Here is a 17,271-nt window from a genome sequence, read left to right as displayed (position 1 = left end):
TTTTTCTCCAGTTTCGCCTGTTTGCTGGGTTTTTTTGTTGAAAATTTTGTGGTGAAAAACGTCCATTTTCGTCGATGATTGAATACGACCCTGAATCACCCCCAATGTGCGCTCTTTTGAAGGTTAAAGGGCTGCCTATGCCTATCAGGTTGCCCATCAATGGTGTAAAGTGAAAGATGCCTGTCCCATGATGGACCTACATATAGGACTTATATTAAGACATTTATGGCGTGCTTCAGAGGCGTACGCAGGGCCTATGTCTGACGTATTGGAGCGATTTTTTTGCTATTATGCATGCGTCTTAAGTCGCACAGACCCTGCATCCCTATTGTAGCCCTGCAGGGATTCAGTTCTATTTTCAGGCACATGCAGGGAGAAGTGTATTGAAAATGTATCGGGTATTCCTGAGCGGACAGGGTAGTAACTTAGGGAGCGCACGAAGATGGTCCGTGTTATGGGAGTGTCGCGCGGCGTGTCAGTGAAAACGGCTGCGTACACAGATGCTCAACCACTCACATAGGAGACCATACTCGGCCAGAAAGACTGCACCCGCCATAGATCTGGTACGAGTTTCGATGGTGCGACCGATAGTAACGTCTAAGAACCACCAATCGGTATTACTGTGCACACGGACACTAAAAGTGGGCTTCTCAGTCCTTGCACATTCAGACGCACAGCTGAACACAAGGGAAGAGCTCTGCAGCGGCATTTGCATAAAGTCGCAGACGGGCAACCACCAATAGCCTCTTCTGCGGGCGCACCTCTAAATGAGACCTTTATTTTCCAAAATGTTCCCTTTCCAGTTTTCATCAGTGTCTCTTTGACTTAGTACTGTATTTGTAAAGTTTGTCGTGGATTCTGATTAGTTCTGTCTGTAAACGTATCTCAGTTTCTAGACTAGAAGAGCGGGAATCTGATATGAAGAAAGAGTACAATGCTTTGCACCAGCGACATACCGAGGTGAGTGAGGAGCGACTTTGCTATAAAACTGTGACATAAATTAAGGAATATTCTATCACTTGCTGCAAAGATCTTTTTCACTGCAGCCCTAAACTGACTACTTTTTACAAGTTTATGATACACCTCTCAGTGAGTTACATTTTTCTGTAATTTCTCTTTAAGAAACTATAATATAGGATGCAGCCTACGGTTATTAAGGATTCTTAGGTGAAGAACCTGATTCCTCAATTCCAGTAAAAAAAAATAAAAAATTTTGTCTGACAATGACTAAGGCAGCCATTTTGTTTACCTCACAGATGATCCAGACATACGTAGAACACATTGAACGATCCAAACTACAGCAAGTAGCTGGAAATAGTCAATCTGATGGCGGCGTCACAGGCAGAAGGTGGGAATTTAATGAAGAGCTTAATATATTTTTGTGTACTAATAAACAGGATTGAATATATATGTGTGAAAACTGAATTTATAAAGGCAAAGTTACACTTGGGAGTATTCCACTTAAACATGAAAGTAGCCCTCAGACAGACTTTTTTTCTCTTTTTGGAATTTTTGGATAATGACTTCCCACCCCGGATAAGACTTCATCATCTCATACCCGTATATGTAATATTATAAGGTTGAATCCTTCACACTGTTAGATGTAACCAAGTGCTTTCTGTTTTCTTCTTTACTTTGAGGAGTTCTAAATGTACATTGGGGGAGATGTACTAAGCTCTGTAAAGTGATAAACTACCAACCTATCAGCTCCTAACTGTCATCTTACAGGCTGTATTTGAAAAATGACAGTTAGGAGCTGTTTGGTTGGTAGTTTATTACTTTCCAAAGCTTAGTACATATCATTTTGTAAAAACTAAATGATACATGAGGGTTACTTAGCGTAATACTTATGGCACGTCAGTGGGAATGCAGATGTATCCTAACTGTAAACACATTTAAACCCCTATCAAAAAAAACACAGTTTTATTTTTTGCAGGATAAAATGTGACTTTTTCTCAGTTATTACCTATATTTTGCTGACCCATAAACCCTTCCTAAGACCGATGCCTCATTGTGACACATTGTGACTTACCAGTGATTTTATTTTGTAATACAAATGTCATTTGCAGAGGTTTTTTATTCCCATACACTAACGTCACTTGTTCATTATAAAACCATAATTTCAACATTTCCACACAGACATTATACAGATTTATAATAATAATTAGATATAAATAAACAAAACAAGCAGATTTCTGTAAGTGGCTTGTTTCCCATATGTATTTTTTAGATAGTTAATAAAGTTATTATTATTAGGGACCAATGTCTATGTGTTTATGTATATATCGTTTCTTATTGTATGTAGTGATGGCTGCTTGTGGTACTATGTTCAGTTATACATATGCATCTTGGTCGCAAACAGTTCCTAATTTGTAAAGCACTGTGATCTGCTATTTCTGTTATCACGCTGGCTCATGTTATTTGTTTTATGCATGCACTGCGCATCTAATCGCTGTTTTCTTGTCTTGCTTCTCGTGCTGTGGCCGCTGTGTTTGGGTATGTTGTCTGTGAATTGTCACTACAGTCATCGCCAGTCATGGAGGAAGAGGTAAATGTCTCTCTCTTGCTGTGTGAATGAGAACAGGGGTAGATCAGCTGCCAGTCACAGAATATACTGTATAGTCCTTTTTATCTCTTTGTTATATGGCAAGTATAACGTGCAACTTAACCACGGTCCACTGAAAGAATGAAATTGGGCTTTCACTTGTAATAACTCCTGTACTAAATCCGCACCTTTCTCCCCAGGGACCCCGCCTTTTGGCCTATTAAGTACAGTCCTGACGCCCATATTATAGATGAGATCGTCTTCAGTTCTACTTGGCTCTGTTTCTATGTAGCTGAAGGATCAGACACAGCAGCGCTAAGACTGTCTATTAGGACCGCTGTGTCGGATCCCTCCTGCTACGGAGAGAGCTGACCAGTGCTGAAGAAGATCCCAGCAGATGTGAGTGCTGGGACCCTACTAATTATAGCAGATGGTGGGTTGTTAGGATTGGGAAACCAAACTACATTATTGGGGCTATTTTAAGTGGGAAACTATACTTTTTTTTTTTTTTCCCGGTCAAGGGCTATTAAGGAAGACAGGCCAGTCAGTCACCATAGCATAAAATATCAGGAGCTAGCCATAAATTTGATTTATTCTGAGGCATATCCTCCAATTTAAACCCTTCTACTAGGTACAAAATGCTCCCCCCCCCCTCGCAGCCTGATCTTGACTCATGGATTTTTGTATGATACCCTATGGGACTGCAAACAAAAATCCACGAGTTTGGCAGTACTGTGAAGCTGGCCACACACTAGACCAACTTACATCCAAACATCCAACTAGTTGATTGGTTGGAATGAACATCTGGTAAGGTATGAAAGCAAATGACAATCAGCAATTTGCTCCCAAACACCGGAAAATGGACAAAAACTGTTGTTTGAACAAATTGTTTAGATCAAACATTTTACAAACTTTTCTGGACGACCATTTTCATCTGTTTTCTGGCACTTAGGAGCAAATTGCTGATCATCATTTACTTCCATACGTTACCAGATTTTCATTCCAACCAATCAACTAGTTGGCTGGTTGGACAGATAATCTTTAGATGTGTGGCCAGCTTTAGTGCGTGATATAGCTGTACTTGCAGTCACCTATGTTAACAATACCTTTCTCATCAATTAATCGGTTCAACACAGGTGACTTCAATCATACATAATGGGGAAGTGCAGGAACAGAACATTTTGTACCTTGTGGAAGGGGTCATGTTGGAGGCTCTCCTGCTGACATTTAATTCCCATAATAGCCTATCGTTGACGCCACATGCATGGTGCTGTACCGTGGCACATCTTTTTCTTGTCCGTGAGTCAGTACTTGCCTGTTTTTAGATCTAATTTTTACTCTGCTCTAAAATTTCCCAATCTCTGAAATGTTGATCTAATAAATGCGTTTTGGTTGAAATATAGGTGCACTTCTACACAGCCATTTGTAATGTGACTGTTGTGGTCTCGCTAACAGCTATTCTAGCATTCACCTTAGTGACTCTGTGTTAGGGGTCTCTGGTAACCAGAGTCAGATTCCACATCTTGTCAGTAAAAAAGTTTTGCTTATAAAGTTTATTTGGCTTTTGCTTATTGCAGAATGGCAAATCCCTCTCCGCTTTTATTCTTCAGTCTTGGGGCAAACTTGGCTCTTATGGAACTGCAAGCTCCAGTGACCACACTGAAGGAGAGATAATGTGGATTAGTTACTCAAAGCAACCATTTAGCTTCTATGACCGCCTTTTTGGAGGTTTGACCTTATATATCAAACTTTACAGCGCTATGGGCTTCTTTACGGATAATTGGATCTCTCCCAGTACAGCCCTGGCCAACAGTCTCGCATGCGCTTATTGGAAGAATTGTCCTTTGCGATCTTAGGGGGTCTGTGTACTAAGCAGTGATAGGAGACAGAGTGAAAAGTGATAAGGTGCCAGCCACAGGCTGTTTTTGAAAAATGACAGGAGCTGATTGGCTGGCACCTTATCACTTTTCCCTCTGTCTCCTAGCACTGCTTAGTAAATAGACTCCTTAATTCTAAAATTACATACATATAGCGTTAATAAATGCCGCTATGCATGTGGTAAATGGCGGGATGTATCGCATTCAAAATGTGATGCTTGATGCATGGCGCCGATAAACTGATTGGTTGCTTTGGGCAATTTCCCCACTTCATCTCTCTCCAAGGCCTGGTACATCTCCTCCTCAGCCTGTATCTGCCAGGACATGCTGGGACTTGTAGTAGCACAGCAACTAGAGATACGCAGGTCTCTGTCCTAAATGCAGTAAGTTAGGTATCCTAATCTACAAAATAAATGTTGAGAGAGACTGATAATAAAACTAACAGGATGCTATACAGTACATGACGCAAAGAAACAGAGACATTTTATTTAGGTGGCTGTTTTTCCAGCTGTGTGCATAAATGGAGCACATCTATATTCCACCCTTTAATGTTTGTCAGATGTTTTGTGGAATATTTTGTGAATGTTTGGTTAGAGACTGAAACAATATATGTCAGCAAATGTGATAATCTCTCCTCAAAGTACTGTTTACTCTCACATTTGGATCACCCTGTAATGCAGACCTGTAACTTGCACACAGCAGAGGCAGCCATTTTGTTTGTTACAATAATATTCATGAAATTGTGACTTATTCATTCTCTAGGAATCAGTTCCTCATATAAGTATAAGTCAGGCCTCAGTGATGTCACTAGTTTCTAGCAAATTAATAGGCTACATCCTGGTTCTGGCCATAAAATGGATGCTCCACTGTATAAAAGATAGGTAAGGAGACAAAAACAATTCCTTTGTAGAGAAGTTAATTAATCTATTGAAGCAATGGAAAGCCATGCAACCTGAAAATAATTATGCATTCATCTGTTAATGTTTCATTAGTATTATATTTTAAAAATTTTAGACAAATTGAAAGGGAAAACATAACATATATATAGGGGATGGGATGTACTAAAGGAAGAAATGTGGTGAAACCCCCAAAAATTCAGTTTTTGGGGGTTTTACCGCATACCCCATATGTACTAAGCACGATGGGTAACACCATCTGCAGGTATATTCGGGATGCTCCCCTTGAGAGGGATCCAGTTGGATCCCCCCCCCCCCATCACCCCCCCCGGCCTTCTGTGCAGAAGGACGTCAGAGGAACTTCTGGGTGTTAAACCAGAAAGTCCCTCTGTCTGGGGTTATCGCAAAGGGCAGCTCTTATCAGGACAGCTGTCCTTTGCAATATTCCAAGTACATACTGCGGTAATTAACTGTTTTATGTACCCGAAGAGAGGCGGGATCTAGGGCATTGCGGATGCAATGCTTAGTACATCCCGTTGAGGGGGAGATGTACTAAGTCGTGGAGAGAGATAAAGTACCAACCAGTCAGCTCCTAACTGTCATGTTACTGGCTGTGTTTGACAAATAACAGTTAGGAGCTGATTGGTTGGCACTACGGGATCTATTTACTAAGCTTTGGATGGAGATAAAGTGAACGGAGATATGTTACCAGCCAATCAGCTCCTTACTGCCATGTCACAGGCTGTATTTGAAAAATGTCAGGAGCTGGTTGGCTGGTACTTTATCTCTCTCCACTTATCTCCATCCAAGGCTTAGACCCTTTATCGCTATCCACTATATATCTTTCCAATGCTTAGTACATCTACCCAATCATAGTGTGTGCACATTTTGATAACCATTTAATGACATTATTGGTAAAAAATATCGTATTAGGGGGATAAGCCCATTTAGTTACAATATGGGAGTTAAAACCTGAAAACAATTCAATTTAGCAAGCAAATCCGCTGTCCTGTGCTTCAGTGTGTTTCCATGTGTGATGCCCGGTCCACGAAGCTGTTCACAGTGTACTTTATGAAAGTGGTGAATTACTGCTGTGCTGTTCTAGTATAAGTAAAGTATGGAGGCCCATCTTATATATAGGGCTCCATTTATCAACAAGGCTTAACCCCTGGAGCGCTCGCTAATGGGGTTATGTCCTACTCTCTGGATTTAACAAAAAGCGGTAATCTAAGACAGTGGCGTAACTATAAATTTTGTTCCCCCATGCCAAAAAAGTTTCAGGCGCCCCCCCCTTCCCCGCCCAAAGATCAAACACACCCAAAGACGACGTTTAAGGTGTGTGGTTACATGATACAGTAACGTGCCTTACACATTATGACACACTAAGTAATGCCACTTATAACAGTGTGCCACACCGGATTACCCCTTACAACACATTATGCCACACAGCAATGCCCTTTACACATGCCACACATCAATGCCATGTATAACACATAATGACATACAGTAATGCCCTTATAGCAAATTTATGCCACGCTGTAATGCCCCTATTTCACATTATGCCACACTGTAATGCCACATACAACACATTATGCCACACAGTAATGCCACATACAGCACATTATGCCACACAGTAATGCCCCTTACACATTATGCCACACAGTAATGCCCCTAATAGCACATTGTGCACACAGTAATGCCAAATACACATTATGCCAAACAGTAATGCAAGTTCCCCTGTAATAGTGCCCATTATGCAGGGCCCCCTGTAATTGTGCCCATTATGCAGGGCCCCCTGTAATTGTGCCCATTAAAGCTGTGCCCCCCGTAGTTGTGCCCCCGTAGTTGTGGCCTCCCCAAACCTCTCCCCCCCCTCCCTCACTTACCTGACTTCGCGCGCTGTCATCTGGGCTGTCTCTCCAGCTTCCACGCTGACTGGATCTAAAAAGATCCAGCAGACGCGGCCGCGCAGGTTCCCCAGGTCGCGGGTGACGTCATGACGTCACTGTACTGCATTACAGAGGCCAGCGCTCACAGTTGCAGTGGCATAACCACTGCCCCCGTCGCCCCCAAGCTTCCGCGGGGGCTGCGGGGGCAGTAGTTACGCCACTGATCTAAGATTACTGCTGTTGTCACGGCAATGCTCTCGCCATCTTTAGTTGCCGGTGATGGGGACCCGCTGCTGCCTTTTCGGCTTCAGCAAAGCCTTCCACCATGGGACCGTCGCGCATGCGCATTTCACAAGACCCCCGCCGTTGCCAGCAGCCTAGTAGAGGACCTCGCAGACGAGGAGGACTTCGCTGGACCTCGCCGGAGGGGTAAGTATTGGTAAATATCAGTGGATTTTTTGTTTGTATCACAGTGATTGTAAATGAAAAATTCTGCTGTTGGTTACCTTCGTTGATAAATGGGGGCCCATAATGTTTTATAAACTTAATATTTAATGGTCAGCCAGAGTATATGTATCCTTATTTCATAACTCAACAGTGAAATGCTTCCTGGAACTTAGCTGTCATCTTAACAACATGAGAGACAGACATGTCATGGGTTGAATCATTATTCATGAGACTATAAACCGACCATTAATCAGGAATCAACCACACCACTGAGGCACAATGTGCCTCATGCCTCAGTGATTCCAAGTGAATTCATAGACTGCATTCTCATGAATATTTGTTCAAATTACAAAATGGCTGTTTCTGCTGAGTACAAGTGATGAATACTCAATACCCCCTTTCATGCTGATAAAGCACCTTTGCCAAAAGTTTCACCATATAGTTGCGAGTAGTACTAAGAAAATGAGTGGTATTCTGTTGACGTTTTACCTCTAAAGTCCCTGACTTACGACTTTTATTCTCTGTCTCTTAGCCGAAAGGAGCGCCCAACTTCTCTCAACGTCTTTCCACTGGCAGACGGAATGGTACGTGGGCAGTTGGGTGGCAAGATCACCCCGAGCTCGGACCACTGGCACCTGAGTGACCTCAGCCAGCTAAAGTCCAGTTTCAGCTACAAGGTTGGCTCAGACGGTCATCGGAACAGAGTTCCCGCCATGTGTCTCCATGATCAAATCCATCACGCTTATCCTTGCAGTGGATATGAAAAGGTCATGTGACTGTATTATATAGTCCGTACAACGGTTGATAAGATCTATCAGTTATTACATCCATGGTCTGTCAGAGTGCGGTACTATACAACATACAACCAGCAGATCTGATTTCATACATCACATATGTTTGGACCCACTGTATATTCACAGCTCACCATTTTAACATACTGTAAGTTATTTTGGACAAACATGTCACACATATCCAGAATCCCATGCAAAGCACCTTGTGAGTCCTTATTTTCTGGTGTAATCCCATTACTACATTCATTTCCAGACTCATCTTGGTCACTACCAGTCTGTTTTCCAGTCTGTTTGGTGTCTAGCAATTGGGAAATTACTTTATTAAATTGTGTTTGTCGTCTATGTACATTAAAGGCAGCCATTTTGTGGGAAGAACCAGTATTCAAATACAGTTCTTGAGGGAACTCTCTCCTAAGTGAAATTCATAGGCTAACTTTGAATTCTGGTTTAGCCCACATCTCTGAATGCCTAATAATGGTGGTGATGGGACTCATACAAAACTCACCTTCATGACCACTGACCACTATTGTCTTGTTATTGTTTGTTCCACCTTCTGTCAGGACGAGATGTCTGAGTCTGGCCAGTCTTCGGTGGCAGCTACCCCAAGCACCACTGGTACAAAATCTAATACCCCCACCTCATCCGTCCCGTCGGCCGCTGTGACACCGCTACACGAGAGTCTCCATCCCCTACAGGACTATGGCAGGACGGGCAAAAGCAAGAGGTCACGTGAAAAACGAAACAGCCATAACATGGAAGTCCAGGTTAACCAGGAGATGAGAAATGTTAGCATAGGTAAGACCACCATTTTGTAAACATAGAGAAAGTCTTCTATTACCTGATATGATCTCACTCTCAAACGTACAAAACACTATATTCAGGTCATTAGCCAATTAGACATTTATTTTTTTATGGTAAATCATTTTAACAACATTAATAACAACATTAATAATGAGAATGATGGAGTTTTGCATTCATTGATAACTCAGAAATATAATAAATAGAAACTGCTCATCTGTCTTCATGGATTTGCATACAATGGGCCCCATTTAACAACGATATTAAATACCAGCGGCATATTTCGTTTAGAATTGCAGCGATACAAAAACTAATATGCCACTGGTGAGGTCCAGCGACGTCCTTCTCGTCGGTGTATCCACCACGCAGCCGCTGGCAGCCTATCGGTGCCAGAGACGGGCTTCTCTGTCATATGTGATGGTCTGTTTGTGCATGTGCAGGACTGAATAACCCAGCGTGGACTCGGAAGTGCCTTGAAGGCTTCGCTGAAACCGGAAAGGCTGCTGCCCGGTCCTCATTGCTGGCAATGGGGACCTCAACGCTCTCACCATTTAAAGATGGCGAGAGCCATACAATGACAAACAGCTGTAATCTTAGATGACTTAGGGATCTATTTACTAATCAGTGTTAGGAGACACCGCACAGGTTTCAATTCACCTTATAAAAAAGTGATTAGAGAATCACCCTTGAAAAGAAGTGCACTAGCAGATCTCTCATTCCCTCTCCTCTACATAGTATGAGAGGGAACAGCAGAGCCTAGTTGCATATCTGGATACACCCAACTTTCATCACTTTATATCAGGGTTTTTTTTTGCTGTAGACCTATTATTGAAGGTGGTCATCCTATGTCCTATTTAGGGACCAATTATTGACATATCATATTGTACCTGGTATTTTTTACATTTAGACATTTTTAACTTGTATGTTAGTAATGTATTTTTGCAACTTTTCCAATACTTCGCCTTAAAATAAATATGTCACTACATTGATTCTAGTATACTGTAGTTCTGTCAAGTTATCTATATTTGTTTGATATTCGTTGTGTGTAACCGTGAGGCCTGTTTTATCTTGTCCTTAATAAACTAATTAAAGGTTAAGTTTTAATCAGGTAATAATGGATGATAACCTGCTATTTTGAGTGCTCTCCTTATAGAGTCTTATGTGGCTGGCTTAGTCCTCCCACATTTTCTTTTACAATTGTGTTTGAAAAATGACAGTTAGGAGCTGATTGGCTGGCACCTTATCACTTTTCACCCTTAGGGGTCTATTTACTAAGCAGTGTCATTTTTCAAACACAGCCTGTGAGATGGCAGTTGTGCCAGCCAATCAGCTCCTAACTGCCATCTCACAGGCTGTTTTTGAAAAATGACAGTTGGGAGCTGATTGGCTGGCACCTTATCACTTTTCACTTCTCCTAACACTGCTTAGTAAATCCCTAAATCCTTTTAGCGAGTTCTAAAGGGGTTATGCTTCGTTGTTAAATGGGGCCCAAAGTATCTTTTAGCCCATTGTCCAAGAGAACGTTTACGTAGATGTATTCTAAGTGTTAGTCATAGTTTACATTTTACTAAAATATGATTAAACTCCTTAATTGCTTCTTGTACAGGTATGGGAAGCAGTGATGAGTGGTCGGATGTCCAAGACATCATCGATTCAACCCCAGAGGTGGACATGTGCCAGGACCCCCGCCTGGAACGCTCAGGGAACAGGTAAAGGCTCAAATAGTGTATAGTATAAAATAAAGTCACAATAATAAAGAGCCAGAGTGTTGTCTAGATACAGCGCTAGCCCATTGACAAAGAGCATTTGCGGTATACCTTTTCTATAGTTTTATTTTCCAGCTAGATTGGAGGCCAACGCGGTTTCAGAGATTCAGACATTAAACATATATTTGCTATAGCAAAGTGCAAAAGTTTTACACTAGATACAGTCTCAGGATATAAGTTAGGCAGAGTGTATTTAAAAAATATATATGAAATAAGTACTGAAATTATGTGAAATGCATAGAATTTGGGTAGTTTCATTATGGTTCATTTAGTATAACAAAATAATACACCACTCTTGGATCGGCACTATACAACTTATTATGACAAAAACTTTGAAATGTGAATACAACTACAATAGGGAAATGTTGCACTAAAAATAAGCCCCTCTCCTTGTAGAGGAAATGCCCTTGTCTCCACAAATAAGCTTAAATACAACCAGTGTGTGGGCCTGATTCAGCTGCGTATGCAGATCGGCCGATTGTTCACTATTGCACGCACGCTGCGATTACGGACGCACAGAGGAACCCATCGCAGAGTGAGTGACAGGCTGTGAGCGTTTGGGGGTGCTGACGGGGGAGTGGTCATAAATACGCAGGCGTGTCTGTGGGTTTGAACGCCGTTTCATGGGCTTGCATAACTTAGCCACTGCGATTGCATATGCCCCTTGAGTATTCACTGCGTGCGAGGAGACTTGCAGTTTCTGCGGCTGGATATATAGAAAAAAGAAAAAGAAGACTCTTTGTTGGAGGCACTCAAGATATAAATGAAAAATGAAGATTTAACTTTTAATAGTTATAATTCTAAAATATAAGGTTGACATACAACATACATATAATATCAAATATAAGGTTGACATACATATAATATCTATAGATATTGACAAAGATTTGCCAATAAAGGAAACTATGAGAGATATGTACTCATAGAGTTAAATATTCTGGATGATGGCGAATATTGATAGGTAAAAGTCAATCTGTTCATAATAATACTTCAGATGTACGCATACTTGCCAACTCTCCCTCATTGTCAGGGAGACTCCCTGAAATAGTAGCAATCTCCCTGTCTCCCTGAAGAGTCCAGCAATCTCCCTCATTTCATCCTTACCCCCATTATGAAGCTGAGATATATACATTAAAATGGGATCATTAGTGTCATTTCCTTGCATTGGTTATTATAAGGCACAATGATCCCTATGAATTTCTGAAAAGTATTAGTGTGTTTTCAGCAACAAACAGATCCTACTAACTGCTTTTGGGCTGGTTTACATTTGGATGTAAGTCAGGTTTAGGACACACCTCTCAGATTTATCAGTACACGCCCACTGTAACACGCGCTCATAGGTGCTGCTTTCACAATCTCCCTGAAATGCTTTTTCAAAAGTAGGCAAGTATGGATGTACGTTGATGAATACAACCATAAATTAGTATAGGTCAGAAAAATCTCCAGAACAATGATTGACACATATAATGTAGACAAATACAAGCATAAAATGCCTTCCTGCTCAGAGGATCCCTCAGTGCACCCACTTAGGACAATATAGTTTATATAAATACACACGTCATGTCCTGGTGCCTGTGGGAAGAAACATTTGATAGAATAGCATAGGTTGATATTCCAAAATAAATAGACATGTAATAAAATATTGAAATATATCAGTTTCTGCGGCTGGTCAGACCTGCTGTTATTGCTCGTGATGGCCGGATGTCCGTCGATGTTACCGATGTATACGCCGGAGTGCGACGTAGTATGGATATGAGAAAGCAGCATCTCTATGCCCGCTGCCATGTGGCAGGCACACAGCTGTATCAGGATTCGCAGCTGCATACGCAATAGCGATCCTTGCTGAATCAGGCCCTATGACCAGAATAGTGTGACCTCAAAATTAGGTCATTTCACTGTCCCACACTTTTAATAGAGGGGTCACACAGTATCACTCAACTAATTATGGGCCTAATTCAGAGATGTACCCATTGCTGATATTTATGTAGTTGGGCGGTTATCTGTAACGTGCGCATGCGTCTAGATCAGAGGTTCTCAAACTCGGTCCTCAGGACCCTACACAGGTCACATTTTCCAGGTCACCCATTAAGCGTACAGGTGTAGTCATTACTTACTGACACATTTTAAAAGATCCACAGGTGGAGCTAATTATATCAGTTGTGATCTGTGAGGAGACCTGGAAAACATGCACTGTTTGGGGTCCTGAGGACCGAGTTTGAGAACCTGCGCATTTATTTACAAAGTGATTGACAGGGACTGTTTGTGGACAGCAACGGGGAGGTAGCGGCTCAAACGCAGATGTCTGTGATCCCGTACGCAATTAACTGTAGCATTTTAGTGTCTTTATCTAGGGGCTGTAGCATTTTAATGTCTTTATCTAGGGACTGTAGCATTTTAGTGTCTTTATCTAGGGGCTGTAGCATTTTAGTGTCTTTATCCAGGGACTGTAGCATTTTAGTGTCTTTATCTAGGGGCTGTAGCATTTTAGTGTCTATCTAGGGGCTGTAGCATTTTAGAGTCTTTATCTAGGGACTGTAGCATTTTAGTGTCTTTATCCAGGGACTGTAGCATTTTAGTGTCTTTATCTAGGGGCTGTAGCATTTTAGTGTCTTTATCTAGGGACTGTAGCATTTTAGTGTCTTTATCTAGGGGCTGTAGCATTTTAGTGTCTTTATCTAGGGTCTGTAGCATTTTAGTGTCTTTATCTAGGGGCTGTAGCATTTTAGTGTCTTTATCCAGGGACTGTAGCATTTTAGTGTCTTTATCTAGGGGCTGTAGCATTTTAATGTCTTTATCTAGGGACTGTAGCATTTTAGTGTCTTTATCTAGGGGCTGTAGCATTTTAGTGTCTTTATCTAGGGACTGTAGCATTTTAGTGTCTTTATCCAGGGACTGTAGCATTTTAGTGTCTTTATCTAGGGACTGTAGCATTTTAGTGTCTTTATCCAGGGACTGTAGCATTTTAGTGTCTTTATCTAGGGGCTGTAGCATTTTAGTGTCTTTATCTAGGGGCTGTAGCATTTTAGTGTCTTTATTTAGTGACTGTAGCATTTTAGTGTCTTTATCTAGGGGCTGTAGCATTTTAGTGTCTTTATCTAGGGACTGTAGCATTTTAGTGTCTTTATCTAGGGTCTGTATTTAATGTCTTTATCTAGGGACTGTAGCATTTTATTGTCTTTATCTAGGGACTGTAGCATTTTAATGTCTTTATCTAGGGACTGTAGCATTTTAGTGTCTTCATCTAGGGACTGTAGCATTTTAGTGTCTTTGTATTATAACTTTACCGTTTTAGTGTCTTTGTATTATGATTTTAGCATTTTAGTAACTGTCCTGTGGTTAAAGTGTATTGAGTTGGTCAGGAGATGTTTACTGTATAATTTATTTAGCTGTGATAAGCTTAACCATTCATAGCTACACTAAACCCTCATTTCCTAAGATGTGTTTGATATGTTCAATATAATTTATCGTCCAGTCCCACTCAAGGAATTGTAAACAAAGCCTTTGGAATCAACACTGATTCTTTGTACCATGAGTTGTCAACGGCAGGGTCGGAGGTCATCGGTGATGTTGATGAAGGAGCTGATCTGCTTGGTAAGCAAAAAAAGTGCATTAATGAGATATATGTGTGTGTGTAATATCATATACTATGTGTGTTCTTTTTACTTTGTGTCTGTCTTCTGGCCCTGATTATTGGCAGATTTAATTTTTCAGCATGGAGGATAGTTATTGTCCATTCTAATCAAACTCATTACCGATTGCAGTCATTGCTTTTCTTTTGTTTGTTTGCAAGTTCCACAGCTATGACAAAACCTTTGGAATTCACCAATTGTTATGAGATTGGCTACTTCCGGTCCTAGGAGTGGATGCCCTGTGCCAATAGAAATAAAATCTGTATTCATTGCCTTCAAAATATATTGGATCAAATCTAAAAAATGTATGGATTATTTTATTTGTTCAAAAAAACAGTTTGAGCTTTATATGCACAGGTGTGATATTATATAGCTTGTTACGTACCTAAAGTTTCGACTTTGTGAAACCATGAATTAAGGCCCCCATACACGGTGCGATATAATCGTGCATCGCACCTCCCGATCTTACTGCATGTTCACTGGTTCTGGGGATGCGATGTACGATCCCATGCAGCTATATATGGGTGGGGGAGGGGGGTGCCGGCATATCGGACGGTCGGGCAGTGGATCGCTACGTGTGTGGGGAGCGCCCGATATGTCGGCCATCGGATCGCCCGTCGCATCGCAAGGTGCATATTGCACCGTGTATGGGGGCCTTAGTCTTGCCACTTCCTACTTTCCTCTCATATGTTTTATCTGTGTTTTGAATGGCTTATCCTGAGCATTTTTGAATTCATTGCAGTTTGATCAGTAGGCAGTAGAGGGCAGTGGAGAGCCAAGTAAGAGAGAACCTCCAATTATATAGTATTTACTGGTATTACTATTTGTGAAGTGGAACTAGAATCAAACACATCATTCTGTCCTATAAAAATGTACTTTATTTGCTTCTCTACATTATTGATCCAAAGGTTATAGTCAGTGTTTGCACTTGCATTATGTGTCACCCTGTGATCTGTGGTATGATGTGAAAGTTACATATCCATTGCATGTTCTTCTTATTAAGAGTATTATTTTGTTGGTTGAAGCCATTGACTGACCCAGTCTTTCCCTCTATTACCCTTCTCTTCCTCCCTCCGCCCCTCCCCCATCCCACATGTCACGCTGGATGGTCTTCGTAGGAGAATTCTCAGGTGTGTATACTCCATCATTGCACCTCCTTTCTGTTTACTCCTCACTATGTTCCCATTTCCCACTTTACTCCTGAGTGAATGGCGTTTTCCTCTCCTGGCTGGTAAATCACTGGTGTCTGCAATTCACCGGCTCTTAAAGACACCGGCTCTCGTTTACTTACTAACTGGTGCCAGAGCCATTTACATTTCTAGCAGTTATATTTTTGTTTGTGCTGGTGGAAGGCTTATTAACTTGTATGCATCAACAGCTATACACCATTAGTGCACGTCACCTATACACTGTGGAGGCAGCCATATTAGTGCACATGTCACCTATACACCGTGGAGACAGCCATATTAGTGCACATGTCACCTATACACTGTGGAGACAGCCATATTAGTGCACATGTCACCTATACACTGTGGAGACAGCCATATCTGTGCACATGTCACCTATACACTGTGGAGACAGCCATATTAGTGCACATGTCACCTATACACTGTGGAGACAGCCATATTAATGCACATGTCACCTATACACTGTGGAGACAGCCATATTCGTGCACATGTCACCTATACACTGTGGAGACAGCCATATTAGTGTACATGTCACCTATACACTGTGGAGACAGCCATATTAGTGTACATGTCACCTATACACTGTGGAGACAGCCATATTAATGCACATGTCACCTATACACTGTGGAGACAGCCATATTCGTGCACATGTCACCTATACACTGTGGAGACAGCCATTTTAGTGCACATGTCACCTATACACTGTGGAGACAGCCATATTAGTGCACATGTCACCTATACACTGTGGAGACAGCCATATCCGTGCACATGTCACCTATACACTGTGGAGACAGCCATATTAATGCAAATGTCACCTATACACTGTGGAGACAGCCATATTAGTGCACATGTCACCTATACACTGTGGAGACAGCCATATTAGTGTACATGTCACCTATACACTGTGGAGACAGCCATATTAATGCACATGTCACCTATACACTGTGGAGACAGCCATATTAGTGCACATATCACCTATACACTGTGGAGACAGCCATATTAGTGCACATGTCACCTACACACTGTGGAGACAGCCATATTAGTGCACATGTCACCTACAGTATACACTGTGGAGACAGCCATATTAGTGTACATGTCACCTATACACTGTGGAGACAGCCATATTCGTGCACATGTCACCTATACACTGGAGACAGCCATATTAATGCACATGTCACCTATACACTGGAGACAGCCATATTAATGCACATGTCACCTATACACTGTGGAGACAGCCATATTAGTGTACATGTCACCTATACACTGTGGAGACAGCCATATTAATGCAAATGTCACCTATACACTGTGAAGACAGCCATATTAGTGTACATGTCACCTATACACTGTGGAGACAGCCATATTCGTGCACATGTCACCTATACACTGGAGACAGCCATATTAGTGCACATGTCACCTATACACTGTGGAGACAGCCATATTAGTGCA

General features: G+C 41.6%; 1 protein-coding gene across 9 annotated transcripts in view; it reads left to right on the top strand.

The window, feature by feature from the left end:
- MAPK8IP3 (mitogen-activated protein kinase 8 interacting protein 3) overlaps nucleotides 1-17,271 on the top strand; it is a 107,429-nt gene that overhangs the window by 42,254 nt on the left and 47,904 nt on the right. For 4 of the 9 annotated variants that reach the window (XM_088452066.1, XM_088452068.1, XM_088452069.1 and 1 more), the window contains 7 exons: nucleotides 890-960; nucleotides 1,257-1,348; nucleotides 2,525-2,548; nucleotides 8,187-8,331; nucleotides 9,006-9,240; nucleotides 10,850-10,952; nucleotides 14,482-14,600. In XM_088452066.1, the coding sequence (XP_088308192.1) occupies nucleotides 890-960; nucleotides 1,257-1,348; nucleotides 2,525-2,548; nucleotides 8,187-8,331; nucleotides 9,006-9,240; nucleotides 10,850-10,952; nucleotides 14,482-14,600 (789 nt within the window). The remainder of the gene's footprint in view (nucleotides 1-889; nucleotides 961-1,256; nucleotides 1,349-2,524; nucleotides 2,549-8,186; nucleotides 8,332-9,005; nucleotides 9,241-10,849; nucleotides 10,953-14,481; nucleotides 14,601-17,271) is intronic. The other 5 variants (XM_088452073.1, XM_088452071.1, XM_088452072.1 and 2 more) reach the window with 3 other exon arrangements.

This window comes from Taudactylus pleione, unplaced genomic scaffold (genome assembly GCF_031769625.1).
Source record: "Taudactylus pleione unplaced genomic scaffold, aTauple2 ptg000032l, whole genome shotgun sequence".
NCBI lineage: Eukaryota > Metazoa > Chordata > Amphibia > Anura > Myobatrachidae > Taudactylus > Taudactylus pleione.
Note: the sequence above shows the minus strand (reverse complement) of the source record. Positions and strands in the feature narration are given on the sequence as shown.